General features: G+C 41.6%; 1 protein-coding gene across 2 annotated transcripts in view; it reads right to left on the bottom strand.

Annotated features, from left to right (window-relative positions):
* Nucleotides 1–21,631, bottom strand: part of LOC122672780 — a 254,565-nt gene that overhangs the window by 98,961 nt on the left and 133,973 nt on the right. For both annotated transcript variants that reach the window (XM_043870268.1, XM_043870269.1), the window contains 10 exons: nt 20,525–20,628; nt 12,261–12,556; nt 12,003–12,087; nt 4,114–4,815; nt 3,706–4,024; nt 2,826–2,984; nt 2,582–2,745; nt 2,282–2,462; nt 1,919–2,188; nt 1,627–1,833 (listed from right to left, as the gene is read on the bottom strand). In XM_043870268.1, coding sequence (XP_043726203.1) covers nt 1,627–1,833; nt 1,919–2,188; nt 2,282–2,462; nt 2,582–2,745; nt 2,826–2,984; nt 3,706–4,024; nt 4,114–4,815; nt 12,003–12,087; nt 12,261–12,556; nt 20,525–20,628 — 2,487 coding nt within the window. The remainder of the gene's footprint in view (nt 1–1,626; nt 1,834–1,918; nt 2,189–2,281; nt 2,463–2,581; nt 2,746–2,825; nt 2,985–3,705; nt 4,025–4,113; nt 4,816–12,002; nt 12,088–12,260; nt 12,557–20,524; nt 20,629–21,631) is intronic.

The raw sequence follows: 21,631 nt of genomic DNA, 5'->3' as shown, positions 1-21,631 counted from the left end.
TAAGCTGGTTGGGTTTTCTGATGCTGATTGGGCTGGTGTTGAAGGTGATAGGCACTCTACGACTGGTTATTGCACCTTTGTGGGAAGTAACTTAGTCACTTGGAAAAGCAAGAAACAAACAACTGTTGCTAGGTCTAATGCTGAAACTGAGTATCAGGCCATGGCACATACTACTGCTGAGTTGATGTGGGTAAAATCATTGCTTCAGGAGTTAGGATTTCCTATTACTCAGCCTATGCAGGTATTTTGTAACAATCAATCCACCATTTATATTGCCAGTAATACACTGTTTCATGAGAGGACAAAGCACATTGAAGTTGATTGTCACTTTGTTAAGAATGCTGTCATGAAGAAGCTGATTTCTACTCTATTTATTTCCATTACCAATCAATTGGATGATATGTTTACCATGCCTCTGTTTGGTCCTGCTTTTCGTAGGAGTTGTTCGAAGTTGGGTCTAGGTGATTTATACGCACCAGCTTGAGAGGGAGAGTTAAAGTGTATCGAGCAATTAGGGTCGAAGGGAATATCCTACTCGAGATTCCCTCCTAATTGACTCCTATTTCTATTGTGTTTTAGTCTAGTTTCTAATTCCTATTGTTTCTATGTTTGGTGGATCCTAATATGATTAGGATTCCACCTTTGTAATCTGAATATAAATAAAGACAGTGAGGGGGAGGACTAGTTAGTTCAACTATTGTCTCTAATAGCTCCTTCCCCTCTTCTCCATCTCTTCTCTTCTTCTCCATCCTCTCAGCTCTAGTGTTTTAGCATTCTAATCTGTTACATGCGCGAAGTTTCGGTTGGCCGTTTCGGTGGGTTTAAGGTCAAATTAAGGCCTGATACTTCATGGAAACCTTGTTTTAGGCTATATAAACATATGTAATTTTTCATATTGCAAAAATAGTCACCCAAAGTGGTGTTTTGGATTTGCACCATTGATTGGCAGTATACGGTCGAAACCTAAGGTATACCTACACATTGTCTAAGTACTAGAAGACATAAGGCAAGTTAAACATGTAAATCATACAAACATAGAGTCAATGAGTCATAGAATCAAGTACATAATTTGAATGTCAACACACTTCTTAATACCTAATACAAGTGTCTACTAATAATAATTACTGCACAGTCCAGGATCAATCCCCCTCATGGTCTGATGGAGCATGTGCATTGTCCTTTGACAGTAGGACTAATGAATGTCACGTCATAGTCTGGGAGAAGAAACGAGTATAGTCCTCAACAGCAGCGATATAAATTGCCTCATCGACATACTGAAGGTAACCTATCCTAGATTGTGGAGCAAACTTCAATGATGTGCTAACAAGCTTCAATGATCTTTCCCCAAGTGATTCCGGAGTTGATGCGGCGGAAAATCGAAGAAGAAAGCACAAAAAAGCACCCAAGGTCGAAATTTCACTCACTAGAGAGCTCTCGGTCGAAATTTCAACCTTCGACCGAGAGTCACGAGACTTGGCCATACCGAAATTCACGAAATTAACGAAATCTCGCCAAGATTTCGGCGAGATTTAGTACTATGGTAGCCGTGGCTCACAAGATAGAAAACCTACCAAGAAAATACTGACAGTAGAGGATGTACGAAAAAAAAGATTACAACATAGATACCTTCCGAGGAACTTCAAATAAGAATAATTCATTCCACATGGCAGTGCCCACATCCAGGTCACTACTCTTGGAAATTGAAGGCTTCACACATTTAGTCCTTGCACTCTGAGGGAAAAGCTTATGCTGATCAGTTTCTAGACTATCAATAACCAGGCGTAAAGCACAGAAGAAGTTATGGCTATTTCCATCATCAACAATAGGTAGACCCTGCAAAAGTAGAATGTGGTCATGTCCAGTCATAATGATTAAAAGTTCATAAGCAATTCATAAATAAACTTTCATTGTTTACAACCCTGGCCTCATATATCTGTAAAGCAACATAACAGCGTGTTTCCCTAGACTCAGCTGCAGCATTCAGCCTATCTGAAAACCTTGGAGGTGGCATCCATAAAGAAGTGTAGTCTTCATGATGTAGCAACTCAAGAGTTTCAGAATTTTGCTCAACTTTCTTGAGATGAATATCACATCCAAGCCTATTCTCTATAACCAAGGTCTGAAAATCATCTTCATCCAATGCTGAAAAAGCTGAATCTTCTGTGTGTCTGAGATGGCCACCAGCATCCTGCAAAGGTAGTCCATTAATAAGCACATATGTAGGATCTGAACATACTGCTCTAACTCTATGATAAAAAAGGGAAGTTCAGGTAAATTTTACCTCGTACAGTTTTACAGATTTCTGCTTAAATTCTGCTTGTCTTCTCCATGAAACAATAGTTTCTGCAAGGGTTTCAATATTTGCAGCACTAATGTTGACATTTACAATACTTGTCGCAGCAATACGCACTTGCTTTCCATTTCTCGTTGATATATCTAAGTTGTTGTTATATGTTTCAAACCTACAAAAACAGAACAATTAAAAACCAAAAGTTAATTCTGGTGAGTGGTGACTTTATATAAAGATATTGACATCCCATGAAGAACAGAAAACCAGAATTATAGCTCAACGATACATTACTTGAATATTCCATCAAACGACTCCACTAGCGGCTCCCATGCTTCCAGTTGTGTGTTGAATGTTGATGCAGCAATTGAAGATACCAGCACTGCATTCATTGCCTCTAGTCTACCTTGTGTTGCAAGGTTGATGTTTGTAATTGTCGTATCAAACAGTGGTGTCATCTGGAAAGGTCCAAATTTTGAAAATAAAAAACTTTCTTTTGAATCCAGGAATGGAATATATTTTTCTTTAAGATTCCTACCATTCCACACATGCTGTCTAGCACAGTCAAGGAGAAGCATCTCAGCTTCATTTCGGCAATTATGTTCTCCCGTGTCTTTGGTTTCACTGCACCAATTATATTGTAAGCCAAACGGCTAGATGGTTTTTTCAGATCAGAGCGAGCAAGGAAAGTGCAGGCCTATACATGAGAGCCACAAAAGATTATATTAGACAGCTAGTAAGGACATTTTTTTTTACAGGGGGGGGAGGGGGGAGAGAGATCCCAGACCCAACTAAGGGGGGGTATGGGGACGTAAAAGAGCACTATCTATACCCCAGGATACAACAATATGCCTGTTCCTTGGGGAATCCAAAAACGCCTTATGAGGCAGAAAACTAAGCTTAGATGAGACATCCCAAAAGATGGCTTTCCAAATCAAGTCAAAGGAGCGAGAGTTGGAGGTCCATCTCCTAAGGTTCCTCTCCATCCAAATGTGGTAAAGAGTTGCGCCAAACACAAGCTTGCCAATAGTGTCACAGATAGTGCAGCCAGGGAAAGTATTGATCAGCCAGAGCCACTCTCGAGCAAAGGGGAAGTGTCTCCTGCTGCGAGACCAGATAAACGGAAGGGCTTTTTTCAAATGGTAGAGGTAAAGGGGCAAGCTAAAAAAAGGTGGTCAATATCTTCGGAACCATTCCAACAGAAAATACAAGAAAGAGGGACAGGGATTCTTCGGTGAGAGAGGAAGGCTTGGGTTGGGAGGCAAAGGTTAAGGGTTCTCCAGGCAAGGAAGCTATGGCAAGGGATGTGACCTTTGAACCAGGCAAGTAAGGACATTTTCATTGGGTTGAAATATGGTATCCAAATGATATCATGAAAGAGAGAATAAAAAATATATACAGCAATTTCTTATCTTAACCTGATTCTCAACTTTCCAAATGCTCCAGCAATGAGACCCCTTTGAACCAGAAGATCTTGAAATGGGATCCTCTAGAATATTAGCTTGGTTAACAAGATCCATACGTGGGCAACAAAAGGAACTTATATCTGGCGGTTCATCGGTTCTTGATACAACGCATCCCAGAGAAGCGTAACCCGGGGGAGCAATTGGGTACCAAAAGAAAGCTTCATAAAGACCTCTCCTCATTATATGGGCAACTTTTGTGAATTGCACAGGCTTTGCAGAAATCTCAGGATTATCATTCTTAAAAATGATTCCCAGAGCAGGTGGCTCTAAGCTGAAAGTAATGAAGACAGACAAAAATTTATTAGAAAATGTAACTAACAAATCTGATAAAAGTGATGCAGCAAGTTTAATTGATCTAACCCTTCAGTGATGCAGTCACCAAGTATGGCATATCCAAGACGTGGTATTGGTCTCCATATCGAAAATGCTCGACGAAGGTCACCACCCTTGTCCCACAAAATTCTCTCAAAATGTGGGGTCGACATATAACAACTACTAGCTTTTGAAATTGGTCTGAGATTGTCCCACCCAGAGGAACTAGCACTCTCCTTACTTCCATGCAGACCTCCATAGTCTTGGTTACGAGTGCCATCTGATACAGAATTTTCTGAGGAAGAGCAAAACCAGTTTGAGTTTCTTAAAAGCATATGAGCCACGTCACAACCACTGTCCGAAGGGCACACTGCAGCAGGATGGGCATAAAATGATCCAACAACATTATCAAGGCGCCAAATACTAAATCCAGATGAAAACCTTGGATTTGATGGAATACTAAAAATGCACTCTGAATATACTGTTGAAGTCACAAGATCAGAACGTAAGCAATAAACAATGTGAGTTGGTGGTGGTTCGTTTCCCATGTATGCTACACACCCTAGTGTTGAATATCCTGGTGGTGCAATGGGCAACCAAAGTGAGCAATCGCCAACGTCATCAAATTGGGCTCCAACTTCTAATCCATAAATATCAGAGAACAAACCAATGAATTTGAAACTGAGAGGCTTCCGTACACGCCCATAAGTATTACCAACAGCCATGACTGCTTGTGAAGGAGGGATGGGCCTGAGAGATGCAACTGAGTTAAAAAGAATATACAATTAAACTTCACAACCAAGAAAATGGAAGTGCAATCTAAGAATATTAATTCCTCCCATTTGGCCTTTAGGTGGAATATTGAATGCAAAGAAAAGATATTGCACATGTTTTCTATTTATCAATCATCAGTTACATCCATGACCAGCACATAACATCATGGCCTAGGTTAGGATGCAGGAATAAGTTTATAAGTCAGATCCATCATACAGTTAAAATCTCAGGATACAGGGATATAGCTATAATATGGATTTGATGGATTCCTCAACCGAGAAGGTGCATCACAAATGACACATAACAACTAAATGCGATTTCTATGTAAGCAACCAAGTTGATACTTGATAGAATTGAAACATTCATTATTAATAAGAATTAAATGTAGTCTATCATTTGCATTCAAAAAATGAAAATTTTTAGCAAAAAGATTTATGCAATTGTGAACTTTCACATTACATTGACAACTCCACATGTAATAGTGTACTAAAAATCTGCATCTGAAAATTTATACAGTTTCGGAAAGAAAGATAGATTTAATAATGCTAGTTCTTTGCCTTGAGGAAATATTGAGAAACCGCTTTCACTTATGGAGCACATGGAAGACAAGGGTGAGGCCACAACCAAACAGTTTGAAAAAAAAATTAAAACTGCAAATGGAATGAAGTCAGTTCAAACTGAGCACATTTGTCCAGAGGCATCTGTGAGGTCTTTGACCATACACTTGTTGAGTCCAATGTTCCCAGAATGATTCTTCTCAGGAACAAGTTTTTCACTGTTAATTTGCAGTCCAATTTAATTTGGCACCAACAAATTAAAATAAAGTTTTTATCGATACATCAATTTGCATTGCAAAATCCTACTCATAGAACTAAAACTCGCGAGATCTCAAGCGAGATCTTGTTTTTTCCTAGGGTCGAGATGAGATGGCACACGAAACAAAAAAGTGCAACAACTCGAGATCTCAACAATCTCGACCCAAACTCCTTTATATGAGTGTCAGATCTCGAGATCTGAGATCTCGGTGGGAAATCTATGTATACAGACACCTAGCTATGCCAACCTTGGTATACAGACACTTATTTATGCCAGAAACCAGGACAGACACTTATTTAAGCCCAATATCCTTTAAGTAAATGATTTTGTATTTCATTTACTTAAGATATTTTATTCATAAATAAGCAAATACCCCCAATTTGAATCTAATAAAAATAGTTAAAAAATAAAATTCCAAAAGGAAAAAAAGTCAACCCCCAGTTCAAGAACAAAAACTGGATTTTCGGCGGTAGGTGCAATTTTCAACTTTCTAATGCTGAGGTTTTTAGATCAGGCTACTTTAACCCCTAGAAAGTATTTGAGTTGTCCTAAGTCCTTAGGCTCAAATTCAGCTACCAAATGAGCCTTTAAAAGAGAGATTTTTGCCTCATCATCACCGGTGATCACCACATCATTCACATAGATAATAAGAGCTATGACCTTGCCATCCTTGTGTAATGGTCGGCATGACTTTGGTTGTATCCAAACTTCTGCATAGCTTTCTAAAACCTGCCAAACCAAGCACACAGAGACTGTTTCAGACCATAGAGTGATATCCTGAGTCTACATGCTTTGCCAGTTGTAGTTGATGAGTTAAAACCGTGAGGGATGTCCATGTAAACTTCTTCTTCGAGATCACCATTAAGAAATGCATTCTTTACATCCAGTTGCGGAATATTCCATCCAAGATTTGCAGAACACGATGACAGAGCTCAAAGAGAATTCATCTTTGCAACAAGGACAAAAGTATCCTAGTAATTAATGCCATAGGTCTGAGTGAATCGCTTAGCAATCAGTCTTGCCTTATCTCGTGTAATGGTCCCATCTACATTCTGTTTCACAGTGAATACCTACTTGCATCCAACTGGTTTTTTTCCTTCAGGACATGGAACAAACTCCCAAGTATCATTTTTCTTCAAGGTCTGCATTTTCTCTATCATGACATTCTTCCATTTTGGGTCTAAGATAGCTTCTTTCTAGCCTTGTGGGATAGACACAAAGGATAACGAAGAGACAAAGTCCGATAGGAAAAAGATAGTGATTCATAGGAAACAAACTAACAAAGTTAGAAATGTGGTGTTGGGTACAGGATCTAACTCCCTTTCGAACAGCAATAAGAAGATCATCATTAGATGGAGATGGAGGATTGACTTGTTGTATGCTCAAGAGCTAGTTCAGGAGGCGTAGGAGGACATGGTAAGGTGAGGACAGCTTTCTCTCATCATAGAAAATAAGTAATTAGATCCTTTTCACTAGACACATATGGTGACTTTATTTCTATATTTTAATTGCAATTAAGTGTCTTAGTTAGGTTGGATTAGGATTCAATAAGTCCAGCTCTGTTTTGAGTCAATTTAGGTTACCTTATTAATTAAGGATTGGATTACGTCTTTCCTTTTTACTATCAGAGTCTGTTTTTTAATTTTCTAAATAAATTTGTAAAGGAGCCTAATATTGTACACGAATTTGATAAATAAAGTTGCTGCTTTTTTGCTGCTCTCTTCTTCATTGAAGATCTCATGTGTTTGATAAAGAAACCCCTTCTGTGTTGTAAGTAATAATAAAAGAGAAAAGAAGAAGAGAGGAAGAGAAGAAAGGGAGAGCAGTGAGAACCGATGCGTTTGTGTAACCCTTGGGAGTTTTCCTCTTAATGTTGGAACTCCCACTTCATTCAATATATATTCACTTAAAGGACACAATAGGGAAATAAGAAAGAAACAAATAAAACATAATACCCAAACTACCCTTGACTAGAACCGAGACACTAAAACAATTTCTACTAACACTCCCCCTCAAGCTGGAGCATAGATATTGATCATCCCAGCTTGTTACAAATGTAATCCACTCTAGCACTCCCCAAAGACTTTGCAAACAAATTTGCAAGTTGGTCTCATGTATGAACATGACTAGGAGAAATGAGCAAGGTACTAAAACTCGGAACTCGACCCTGGGAAAAACCGAGATCTCGGTCGAGTTGGTGCATTTTTTTTTTCAACTCGAAACTTGGTTTCAGTGGATTTTAGACCTAGTATGGGTTTGAAACTTGGTACTTAGCCTTTTGATTCCCTAAGATGGGGTTTTATAATCCAAGTGATGATCAAGATGGGGTTTCCTTTGGTCTTTGTCAACTGGATTCACTCTTGCATTTCCTCCCCAATGTTCTCTGTTTTGGTTAATGGTAGCCCGGCAGGTTACTTTAGTGCTTCGGTGGGAATTCGTCAAGGCTGCCCTCTTTCCCCGTATTTGTTCGCTTTGGCTTTGGAGGTTCTCTCTAGGGAAATCCAAATTTGTACTGATCAGCAGCTCATCCCCCCTTTGCCCAAGTGTAAAGCCCCCAAGCTGACTCATTTAGCTTTTGCAGATGATTTTATGATTTTTTCTAAGCCCTCCATTACTTCGCTTGCCATTTTGCTTTGTCTCCAGCACTGCCATGAGCTTTTAGGCCTCCGCATCAATCCAACTAAGTCTCTTATTTTTTGCTGGTGTCTCTGAGATGGACAAAAATGCTTTCCTTGACAAATTGGGTTTCCTTGAGGGATAACTGCCAGTCAAATACTTGGGGCTTCCTCTGATTCCTGCCAGGCTCTCAGCTCACCATTGCACCCCGATGTTGGATCTTATTCGGAAAAGACTTTAGTTGTGGAAAGGCAAGTTACTATCTTATGCAGGCAGACCGGTTCTTATCAAATCAGTATTGGAAGCTTCTTATATCTACTGGTCTGGTATCTATGGTCTCCCGCAATCTACTATCAAGTCATTGGAATCTCTCCTGGCTTCTTTCCTTGGGAAGGACAATGATTCTTCTAGATTTCTTCATCCTCTAAGTTGGGCTGCTGTGTGCTTGCCTGAGAAGGAAGGTGGTTTGGGAATCAGAAGGATCAAAGATGTGAACATTGCTAGCATCATCAAGCTAATCTGGAAGATTGTTAAAAAAAAGAAAAGCATCTAGGTTGATTGGATTTACTCGGGGCCTCTCCGTTAGGATTCTATTTGGACTGCTTCAGCCTTGTCAGATGCTTCTTGGGTTTGGAACAAGATCCTTGCTACCCGCCAATTGGTGCTTCAATCCATTTGCTCTCAGATTGGGGATGGACTCTCTTCTTTTCTTTGGCTGGACCACTGGCACCCAAAAGGGATCCTCCTTCACTTAGTCACTCCCAGAATCATTTCTGCTTCTGCCCTTCATAAGCTCTCTTTAGTTGCCGATATCCTTGATCAGGCTGGCTGGTCTCCCCCCTTTCTTCTATCCCTGTGCTTAATCTTATTTGGAATGATCTTCATTCCATCTCCAGAAGACCAGTGGGCAGAGGTGATTGTGTTTCTTGGTCGTCAAACAATTCTACCTCCTTTTACTCTAAAGCAGCTTGGAATTTAGTCCGTCAGAAAGGCCCTTTGGTTCATTGGAGGAATCTCCTTTGGTTCAAGTATCACATCCCTCGCCACTGCTTCAGGACCTGGAGGATCTTCACTAGTTCTCTCTCTACTTAGGCCTTTCTTCACAATCACCATCTGTCTCCCCTACTTGTTGCCTTTGTTGGAACAATGTTGAAGACTCAGACCATCTCTTCTTTGGGTGCCCTACTTCATCTGCCATTTGGAAAGGAATCTTGTCCAAATGCTGGGCAACATCTAGAAGAATCCTTCCTTTCTCTAGAGAGTGGATTTGGATTGATATGACTGTTAACAAAACATGATGGGATGTAATGCTTGAGTAATGATCACCCCAAGCTCTTCTATTTATAATATTGAAAAGAGAGGACAGAATTACAAATAGGCGATGTGGGACTAAAACCCACATAGCCGACTAAACAACTTAAGAATATAAAAGACAAATATACCCTTTCGGGTTTGACCACTCAACACTCCCCCTCAAGTTGGTGCATAGATATCACACATGCCCAACTTGACCAAATTAGGATGAAACATCTTTCTACTCAATCCTTTAGTGAAGACATCAGCAAGTTGATCACTTGACTTCACAAAAGGTATACAAATCTGTCCACTTTTCAACTTTTCCTTGATTAAGTGTTTGTCAATCTCCACATGCTTGATACGGTCATGTTGTACTGGATTGTGGGCAATGCTGATTGTTTCTTTGTTGTCACAGTATAACACCTTTGGACGATGAACAGAACCACTAAGATCTTGGAATAAACTTTGAAGCCACAAGAACTCACAGATTCCTTGAGCCAGAGCACGGAACTCTACTTCAGCACTAGATCTTGCCACTACATTCTGTTTTTTACTACGCCATGTGACAAGATTACCTCCAACAAACATGCAATACCCGGAAGTAGATTTTTGATCAGGATTACCACCCCAGTCCGCATTTGTGTAAGCTTCAATACGAAGATGATCATGCGGGGACAAGAGAATTCCTTTTCCTGGAGCTGACTTCAAGTAGTGGAGAATACGAAGAACAACATCCATATGATTGGAGTAGGGATCATGCATGAACTTACTGACAAGGCTTACCACAAATGCAATGTCTGGTCTTGTGTGAGCGAGATAAATCAATTTTCCCACCAACCGTTGATAACGGCCCTTATCAACGGGAGTACCATCTTTCTCTTGCAGACGAGTATTGGCTCCCAAAGGAGTATCACAAGGACGACAACCCAACAAACCATTCTCTGAAAGCAGGTCTAGAACATACTTCCTTCGGGAGAGAAATATGCCTTTGGAAGGACGAGCAACTTCAATCCGAAGGAAGTACCTTAGCTGTTCAAGATCCTTTATTTCAAATTCTCGTCCCAAGAAAAGTTTTAGTCTAGAAACTTCATCAGCATCATTACCAGTCACAACTATGTTGTCGACATAGACAATAAGAAGAGTGATCTTATCTCTGCGACGCTTGATGAACAATGTGTGGTCATCATTGCTCTGTTTGTATCCTACAGAGATCATGGTGTTAAGAATAGCTGTATCAGGGGTATATATGTACATAACCCCTCTTTTATGTATTCTTAGTGTCATTTGTATGAGGCCAAGGGCCTGTGTGTAATTATATATTCTTTTCAATATAAGCATGTTAGTCTCTTGTTTCGAGACATAACACACCAAACCAAAACCGTGGCTGCTCTTTTGAAGTTTCTTCTCTTCTTCTTCTTCCACTCTAAAAGCTAAAATGGTATCAAAGCATTGATCCTGCTGTTTGCAAGTGTTTGAAGGAAGTTTGGACTGTGAAGAAGGGTTTCATTCACCTGTTTTCTGCTGCTGTTCGAAGGACTGGTTAGGTCATCTTCTCCAGCTTGTTTCTCTCTCGTTTGGAATCCAAATGGAGTGCTTCTTGGTGCTCTAGTTTCGTTTGGGGGTCCTCTTTGATCTCCTCTGCTTCTCTTTAACCTTCTGCAAGCACCCATTCATTCCCATTGCATCTAGGTTTGGCTGTTCTGCCCAGAATTTCCGCCAGCTAGAGTTCTTGTTTGGCACCTGCTCTTCAATAGAGCCTTGTTTGGTCATTTTTTATGGTCCATTTGCATCGTTTTTGGGTAAGGAGCATTACTCATCTTTACTCCGCTGCTGTTTGAGTATTTTCTGAAGATCTACAAGTGTTTCTAGCCTTTTTGGGGGCTACATGATAGGTCAACAAACCTCCGGAGGTGTACAAGATGTTTACTCTTAATTGAAATACTGATTTCAGGTTCTGTTTAATTCCTATTTCATAACAGAATTCAATATAGGTTGAAAACCCTTTTTTCTGTTCTTTTTTGTTGGTTTATTACCAAAGTACCCTTCTCCTAGAACTGCTAAGAGTGACCCCTATATTCTGAATTATTCTTTGTGAAAAGATCATGTCTTGGTACTGTTTTGTTGATTCAATTAAAGTACTACATTACCTTTGCTCTAGAATTCCTCTCTTTTCTTTGATTCAGCCTTAGAGATCAAAGGACTTAATGATGTTTGAATCCTATATGCCGCTACATTAAATGTGACTAAGGAAAAAAATGCTGTTAGGAATTATAAACCATTAACATAAAAATTTACAAGGAAATATGAAGGAGAATTTAAAGTCTGAATAGGTCATGACTCTTGAAATATGTACGGAAAAGAGGGTCATTATGGCAAAATTGAACGTAAAAAGGGAAATGATTAGTTGTCTCAACCCCTAGAAGTTTCAGTTCTACCTTGACGTTACACAATCACCAAATATAACATAGTTTGAGGGAGCTCGGGGCCTCCAAAAGGAAAGGTTGAAATCAGGCCCATTTCCTGCAGCACCAGATTGCACAACCCAATTAGTGAAATTAGGACTCGATGAAACTTGCCAAACAAATTGATGCGGCTACGGATTACCACCATACGAATATAGCTAGCACTACAAAACTGAGGGGCACTTTGAGCTTAAAGTAAAATTTCAATATTTTGTAACAAGGTTGAGTTACCTTTTGGGGACACCCAAAGCCGATCAAAATTGGTGCAAGAAGCCAGTGCATCTGCATTTCCAAACTGTAGCGCTGCAGCTGCCTGATTTTGCAGGTTAAGGACAAGGGAAATTACACTCAATGAAAGGTGGATGCATACATCTGTCGATATCATAGATATATTTGTCTTCTCTTTTACGGAAGTATATCCACCAGAAATGTCAACTGGTTCAAGAATGATGAGACCTGAACCAGCCTCAATCATGAGATCTTTCACCAGGGCCCGTATCCAAGTATCACTTTCCTTTGAAGCATACCTGTTGGAGAAACAAACACATACAAATCATTTAATTCAATGTGAAGGCCAATTACTCAACAATTCAACATCAAGGAACAACTATAGCGTCAGCTATGGTGCAAATAAATTTCTTAAACAACACGTGCGGGTGTCCCATGCTCAAAAAATTAACTTTCATGATAGGGAACTTGAAGAATGTGAAAAGACAAGTCCAGAGGTTTATATGACTATGATTTTCCACACCAAGATGTTGAAAGAGATGAAGTAACTGCATGATTAAATCTGTGAAGGTTTGTCACAAATTTATGGTAATGACTCCGAAGGATGAGGAATCACCTCTAACATCCTGAGATTGTTGCCCTCTCCTTTCTTTTTTTTTGGATGAATAAAAATATATTAGGAAAAAAAAAGAAGGAATATACAAGCCCAAGGGAAAAAAAGCCGAAACTAGAGACTAGTTAGGGCGCAAAATGGAAGAAGGGAGACCCCAGGAGACAACAATGAGCCTGTTCCTTGGAGAATCCTTAACATCCTTGAGGGGGAGGGATCTAACTTTAGATGAAACATAAAAAAAGATGGCCTTCCAAATCATGTCTAAGGAGCGGGAGTTGGATGTCCATCTTCTGAGGTTTCGTTCCATCCAAATGTGGGAGATAGTGGCACAAAAGGCGATCTTGCCAGCCGAGTCGCAAATTGACTTCCCTCCGTATGTCATGTCGATCCAAATCCATTCCCTGCTGAGAAGAAGAGGAGTGCGCCGACCAGGCCAGCAATGGCGAAGAACTCGGGTCTATATGGAGGAGGCAAATGGGCAAGTGAAAAATAGGTGATTGACGTCTTCAGTCCCATTCCAACAGAGACAGCAGCTGGAGGGGACCTGAATATGCAGATGAAGAAGAAAGGCTTGGGTAGGAAGACAGCTTGCAAGGGCACGCCAAGCATTGAGGCTATGCCGAGGAATGTGGCCACGAAACCAAACAACTCTGTACCAAGGACAAGGGGTCCCTCTATGCCTAACCAAATCCCAAGTGGAGTGAGAGCTGAATCTGCCCAATGGGAAAGGAAGCCATAAGATGGTGTCGCCTCTGCCTCTATGCCCAGGGGGGATGGGAGCTCCAGAGGTCGGCAAGGGGAGGAGGGGAGAGGGGAGGGGACCACGAGCCACTGGAGATGATAGCGGCAATAGGGGCAGATCTGTCCAATCCGGAGGAGTAAATATCTCTGGGGCTGACAATGGAAGAAAGAACACCAGAAGGGTGCCACTTGTCAAGCCAAAGCAAGGTAGTCGAACCATCATCAATCCTGCTCGAAATGGCATCTCTGGCTAGCAGCCTCACCTGAAGAATTCTGCGCCAAACCCAAGAAGAATCAGCCCGAGGGCTAACAGACCAAATAGAGTCACTGCGCAGGGGTCTAGTATACACCCAAGAAGTCCAGATGGACGATTTGTTGGTGAGGATCTTCCATATGAGCTTGATGGAACCAGCAATGTTGACATCTTTTATCCTCCTAAGCCCGAGGCCTCCTTCAGATTTAGGGACACAAAGGGAAGCCCAGCTCATAGGGTGGAGAAACCTGGCAGAGTCAACACCTTTCCAAAGGAAGGCACACATAATAGATTCCGCCGCTTTGATGGTAGCCTTTGGAAGACCAAAAATACCGCTCCAATAAATATAGCAGGACTGAAGCACCGATCTGATCAGCTCGAGACGACCAGCGTAGGATAAGAGTTTGGCTTTCCAAAGCTGCAACCACTTGCGAAGAAGGTCCAAGATGGGGGAGCAGTAGTGGGCAGACAGTCTGGCAAGGATAAAGGGAAGGCCAAGGTAGCGGACTGGGAGGGTGCCGATGGTAAAACCTGTGAGGGAGGAAAGGGCAGCTTTGGTGGTGTCAGGAACTTCGGCAAGGAAGATTTGGGACTTAGCCAGGTTGATGCGAAGTTCTGAAAGGCCTTGGACAAGGTGGAGGGAAGACATGATGGACTCAATGGAGAGAGGGTCGGCCTTGGAGAAGATCATAAGATCATCAGCAAAGGCAAGGTGAGTCAGGTTTGTGGGCTTACATTTAGGGATGGGGGAGATGAGGTGGAGGTCAGTTTTGGATTGGATACTGCGGGAGAGAACCTCGAGGGACAAGCAAAAGAGAAAGGGGGAGAGGGGGCAACCCTGCCGGATACCAACAGAGGAAGGGAAGAACCCAGCAGGACTGCCATTCAAGAGGACCGAGAAACAGGGGGTGGGGATGCAAGAGTGGCTCCAGTTGACAAAAATGGGGGGGGGGGGAAGGACATTTTGAGGAGGACTTGGGAGATGAAGTTCCAATGGATGGAGTCAAAAGCCTTGTGAATGTCGATTTTCAAAAGGGCAGACGGAGAGTGGGACTTGCAGTCGAAGCCGCGGACAATTTCCTGGCAAAGGATGATATTATCCGAGATGCTTCTCCCAGCAATAAGGCAGACTGGTTGGGGCTGACAAGGGAGTCGATGACAAGGCTGAGCCGGTTGGCAAGGATTTTAGATATGAATTTGTAGAGACGGTTACAAAGGGAGATGGGTCTGAAGTCAGACATGGACGAAGCTCCAGGGAATTTGGGGATGAGACAGAGGAAGGTGTGGTTGATGTAATGAATCTGGTGAGGGTTGAAGAGGCCCTGAAGCTTTGTTAGCCTTGTGGGAGCGAACAACGGAGAAGATTTCGGAGTCAGAGGGGATGGAGCTGAGGGAGTTGAGGAGATGGGGGGGGGAGGAATTTTTTGATAAGATCATCGGGAAGGGGGGAGTGGGTGTGGGAGGGAGGGCAAAAGATACCGATGAAATGGTTCACGGCCTCAACTTTGATGGCATCAACAGAGGAGAGGAGAGATCCATCAGAGGAGGTAAGAGAGAGGATGGAGTTGGAGTTAGAGCGGGCTTTGAGGGAGCGGTGGAAGAAGGCGGTGTTTGAGTCGCCGAGCTTAAGCCATTTGATCCTGGATTTCTGCTTAAGGAAGCTTTCTTCTTGGAAGAGAGAGGAGGCAAGCTCGGAAGCAGCAATGGTTTCCTCTTCAGCAAGGGAGGGGTTGAGGGGGTCAGACTGGAGACGGAGCTAGATGGAGGAGAGGGTGTCTCGACAAGAGGAAACACGAGAAGAAATAATGCCGAAGGTGGAGGAATTCCAGGCTTTGAGAGCCACCTTGACATTTTTGAGTTTTTTGGAAAAGGCGAGGAGGGGAGAGGAGAAGGATTGGACTGGGATGTTCCAAGCTGCTTGGACAATGGGAAGGAAGCCCGGGTGAGAGGACCACATGTCAAAGAACTTAAAGGGTTTAGGGCCAAAAGAAAGAGAGGGAAGGACAAAGAGAGAAATGGGGGAGTGGTCAGAGAGACCAGGAAGGTCAAAGAAGGCATAGGAGAAAGGAAGAGAGTAAAGCCAAGCATCATTGACAAGGACTCTGTCGAGCTTGCAGGCAACTCTGTCAGGGCCAGAGCGCTTGTTGTGCCAGGAGAGATCAGCACCTGACCGTCTGAGGTCGCTAAGCTCAGAGTCCTCCAGACAGGAGTTGAAGGCTGTAACTGCTTGGTGATCTATAGGGGAACCACCCAATTTTTCGTGGCTAAAAAGGACGACATTGAAGTCACCTCCAATGCCCCAGGGAGAGGAACCGACAGAAGAAGAGATGGATCGAATGTCGTTCCAGTCTCCCAGAGGGGGATCCTATCAGGGTGACGGTTGAGGGCATAAACCATGGTGAAGAAAAAAAGGTGGTTGTGATGGTGATCTGAAATGCTAAGATGGAGAAGTTGGGAAGAGGAGGAGGAGACCGAGATTTGGAATTTGGAAGGATCCCAGAGAACCCAAATTCGGCCATTGGGGGAGTGGTTATAGTTGGAAAGGAAAGACCAAGAGGGGGCAAGGGAGTGGGCGATGCGGGAAGAATTTTGCTCGAGCACTTTGGTTTCAAGGAGGCAGCAGAGGGATGATTTGGTGGACTTGAGACGGGCACGGATTTACAGCTTGTTGCCCTCTCCTTAGGTTGAGGCTTTTTGGTCAAACTGTAGCATAGGTGCAAATCATAACACTGGACCATCCAAAAAACTAAGGGTTTCAAGTTAGCTAATCAATGTTATAAGTTATAACGAGTATTCTAGATGAAGAAATGGTTTATCAGTTGTTTCTAACTGCCAAATACCGCTAATTATTTGGAGTTGTTACATATTTGTTCAGCGAATTCATCCTAGAGACCGAGCTACCTCCAACAAGTGCCTATTCTTTTGTTCAGCAACGCCATTCTGAGCAGGAGTATCCACGCAGGATGTCTGATGAATAATACTATGAGAATCCAAAAAGGTGCGAAAGGTACCATCCATGTATTCCTTGCCGTTGTCAGACCGTAAAATCTTCACCTTGGCATCAAATTGAGTTTGAACCATCTTATGAAATAGAGTAAAACAGGTAAGAACAACACTCTTATTGTCCATCAAGTAAACCCAAGTAGTATGACTGTAATAGTCAATAAAGGTGACAATGATTTTATCCCATAGTTTCATGGTATGACTCATTAGTTTAATGCCTTTATAGTTATTGCAGTTCTGGATATCACCTTTGTTCTTATAAATTGGAACTACAGTGCTTCTCCTCCAATCATCTGGCATCTTCCTTGTACTCAAAATCCTGTTAAACAGCTTGGTTAGCCAAGATACCCCCCGTACTCCTAAGCTCTTCCACACTTCAATTGGGTTCTCATCCGGTCCCGGTGTTTTGCCTACCTTCATCTTTCGTAGGGCTTCTTTAACTTCGGCCTCACCAACTTGTTGTAGAAGTCCATGACATGTGTTGGCTTTAAGACTATTCTTATAATCCTATCCACTTCTGAATCCATCCTATCAGGCGAGGTAGCTCCATTTAGTAGATTGTAAAAATATTCACCCCATCTCTCCAAAATGTCCGCATCCCGTATTAGTACTCTACCATCCTCGTTCTTAATGCATCTGACATGGTCCAAATCTTTGCTCTTCCTTTCTCTTATTTTAGCTATTTGATAGATTGCATTTTCCCCTTCCTTTGTATTAAGTTTTTCATAAAGGTCATCATATTTCTTTGCCCATGCTTTCCCCAAAATCTTCCGTGCTTCTTTTCTGGCTACATAATATCTTGCTTTATCCTTTGCCTCGTTTGTCCTTTGCCAGGTCTTAAAATGATCTTTTTTAGTCTTAATGGCTGCATGGACCTCGTCATCCCACCACCAAGTCTCTCTAGGGCCCAGACGCATACCCTTGGAAACCCCTAGGACTTCCTTAGCAACCTTCTTAATACAAGGGAAGAAGAAGATAGGGTACCCTCTCTCAGACTCGAGTCTCTCACTCACAACCTCTCACACATGGCATCTCACCATACTTTTTAGTTCTCACAGAGCAAAGCACAAAGCTATATTTTTTTTTTTTCTCAATCTCATTATTCAAATTTTTGTACAAGGTTGTAGCCCCATACAAACTTATACAGAAGACTCAAAAACAGACTCAACTACTAAATAGCAAAGGCCTAACCCAATCTTAAACTAATAAGGTAAGATCAACTGATTAGGATGGGTATGGCGCAAAATCCTTCTCCTCCACCCCTTAGCCCTTAGAGACACTTCCTTTGTGATCGTTGATGGGACCTCCACCTCCCTTTGGCTTGATCCCTGGCACCCCTCTGAAGTTCTTTTCAACTCTATAGGTTGCCCATTCATTCTCCTCCCCATGTATTCCTAAATCTGCCCTGCTATCCTCTATCATCTCCCAAGGTACTACTTAGTCCCCCCCCCCATCCCTGTTTCCCCAATGGCTCACCTAGGTCTGGGCCTCTCTCCCCCCCTCCCCCACTCCCACCCCCACATCCCTCCCGCTCGGACAAAGTCATCTGGACCCCCTCCCCTAATGGCCTCTTCAGTACTAGATCAACTTGGGACCTTGTCAACTCTCGTGCTCCCTTAGTCCCCTGGCGCAATCTCTTATGGTTCAAAGGCCATATCCCTCACCATAGCTTTAATGTTTGGAGAACCCTATACAATTGTCTTACCACCCAAGCCTTTCTCTTACACCGCCACATTCCCGTCACACCTTCTGTACCCTTTGCTGGAATGGCATTGAAGACGTCAATCACCTATTTTTTCCTACCCTTTTGCCTGTAACATTTGGAGGAAAGCCTTAGCTACTATTTGTCCCCACAATAGGAGACCTCTACCCTTCGCTTGGGAGTGGTACTAATTGGATATGAATTTTTCAGGCAAAACTATCTGTGATATCACTGGCAGACTGGTGTTTGGGGCTGTTATCTCACACATTTGGATGGAGAGGAATCTCCGAAGATAGACCTCCAACTCTCGCTCTTTCGACATGATTTGGAAGGCCATCTCGTTTGATGTCAGCTCCAGACTTCACATGCTCCCTCATGGTTCCCTTTGTGATTCCCCAAGGAACAGGCTCATTGTTGTTTTCTTGGCCCTAGATGTTTTTCTTTTTCAGTCTCACAGCCCAGCTTCTTAAGGCTTGTGGTTTTGTATAGTCCCCCCCCCCCTCTCTCTTTCACTGTGTATCCTTCCCCCGCCCCCCTCTTTTCCTCCCATACGGGATTTTGGTAATGAATTATTTATTCACAAAAAAAAAAACTAAAATAATGAAAGAAATTGACTCAAAACAGGACTCTAACTAAACTAATGACATAAATCCCATTTTTTCACTTTCTACCCATATTTTAGGCCCATTAAAGTGGCTCATTACAAAGAAAACTCATGGGATCAAAGGCCCAACACTTACATAATCCATCACAAAGCTGATTTCCAATCAAATAAGCCCTTTAGGTGATTTATCTGCATCACCGTGACAACTATGGTTGCTACTTGCTAGTATACGCCATATCTTGTTGTATACTTTCTCTAATAATAGCCCATTCTACACATAATTTAATACTAGAACATACAAGTCAATTAAAACAAAACTAAACTATGCATTAAAAATGAAAGACATAATACTGGAAAGCATTTCATAATTATCAATAACATATGTGATAAATGTGACATACTGACATGGTACATGTTACATATTGCATAAACACTTTATTAACTATAAGTTTCATGATATATGACTACAAGTTACATATTGGACCCCTCTGCCTATACAAATAAAACTCTCTCGTTTTCATACAAATAAAATATTTTCTAAACTACAAACTAAAAAACTAAATATAAGGGAATCCCAATTAAATTGAAATAAAATTCAATAATCAAATGATTATAAGGCATCAGGTTTTGGTCATGCTAGTTGGAGGTTCAAATGTCCCAGAGCAGGCCAATTCAATAAGAATAAGGATTGTTTTCTTTAACAATCTTCTCTTCAAGAACGAGTGTCTAGTACCACAAAGAGTTCCGGGGAGGAGCAAGACCACTACCTGACTGCAAGTGATTTTTAAAAAATACAAAATATGGGTTTTCTGATTTTATTTTATTTTTTTCCCCCTCTTTCTGTCAAAATTCATGGAATGAGTCTAAATGATGAATTTATGACATTGCTTTGTACCGTTTCCCTGAAATGATACCAAAATTTTGAAAAGAGACCGAAATCTGGTATGTCTATAGAGCCGATACTTGTTTAGTTTCGAGGCTTCTCAAAACCGAAATATTTCACGAAATTTTGGTCATTTGGACTGAAATACTGAACCATGGTTCCAATCCTTGCATACATTATTTCGTATCTATTTAAACACCAAGGAAAAGAGTGAACAGAACCGGGCGGTTTTCAAAAACTGGATAGTTTCCTGAAAACCACTTGGTTTGATTCTGGTTTTCAGGCAAGACGGTTTTTATATTCAGATATAACAAATAAAAGAAGCAGAGTTCTGGTTCTTTCCAGTTCTCAGGTTCAGTTATGAAAACTACGTGCCATACAGTTAAAGATGGAAACCAAATGGAGGGAGATTTTACGTACTAACCCAACTCGAGAAACCAGTCGGACATGGATAAAGTGGATACTCACATGAAGTTCAGATCCATTTTGGCCCGGAGAAGCTTTTCACCATGAAAGGAATCATCAAGGGATGACTTTGTACTGTCGTAGAAGGTGAACTCAGGAGAGACAACCTACAGGAATCAATAAGAAAAATCCAGGCAACTTCAGATAAAAATAAACAATTTTTCCATCATAATTACATTTGAACTATGTTAGTTGCCTTTCATCTCAGAATGTTTCATTCTCCATAAGGTTACCTAGAAATCAAATAAAAAATACAAAATTTATCAGATGCCTTGAAGTTTATTGGTCCTCCCCAAAACGTCATTTCGTAGGTAAAACCAAGTGTTCTTTTTTTTTTTTGAAGCGAATAAAAACGCAATGAAGAAGACCTAAGATCATAGTTGGCTACACGATTTGTATTTGGTATCTTTTAACATCCAACAGGAGACTTCACCTTTCACTAATCACTCATCTAATTTTGAATGCAAGGTGGCCAGGAATGAGGATTGAGGGATTGAGATCATGGATTGTTCAGTAGTCAGGACCGGCTGATTCTGACATAAAAGTTTGAATTAACTGATCTTAGTTGAAGATAATTTGAAAGGCCTATCCTCGAAACCTTGGCCTGGGCAGCATGAGAATATTTTTGAAGATGTTTGTCTTGAAGTGCCAGCTTTGGCGTTTATGGACAAAAGGGAGCGGGAAATTTTTGGGCGTAAGGCTAAGACAAACCAAGTATATGTGAAGACACTGCGGATCCGAAGCTGAACTAGGCACAAGGGCTTATGATGAATTCTCATGGCTTGGCCACTGGATAAAAGCAAAGCAACACTTGGAGCCCATGTTTAAAGTATCAATATCGGGTATCGCATCGGAAGGATGATCTTAAGAGACGTATCGTGATGAGCACATTTATGTGTGAATCTTAGGTATAAAGCATGCATTTTCATATTTGGAACAGTGCTACTCAAGTGTTTTGTCTTTGTTTTCAGGTTTTAGGTCAATTCAAGTGGAACAGAAGGAAATTCTGGAAAAGAAGCTAGTTTTGGAGCTAAAGTATGAAGAAAGTCAAAAGTCAACCTTTTTCTTTTTGTAAAAAGTCAAAGGTTGGTCAAAGATTCCATCCACGTA

Source organism: Telopea speciosissima, chromosome 8 (assembly GCF_018873765.1).
Source record: "Telopea speciosissima isolate NSW1024214 ecotype Mountain lineage chromosome 8, Tspe_v1, whole genome shotgun sequence".
Classification (NCBI taxonomy): domain Eukaryota; kingdom Viridiplantae; phylum Streptophyta; class Magnoliopsida; order Proteales; family Proteaceae; genus Telopea; species Telopea speciosissima.
Note: the sequence above shows the minus strand (reverse complement) of the source record. Positions and strands in the feature narration are given on the sequence as shown.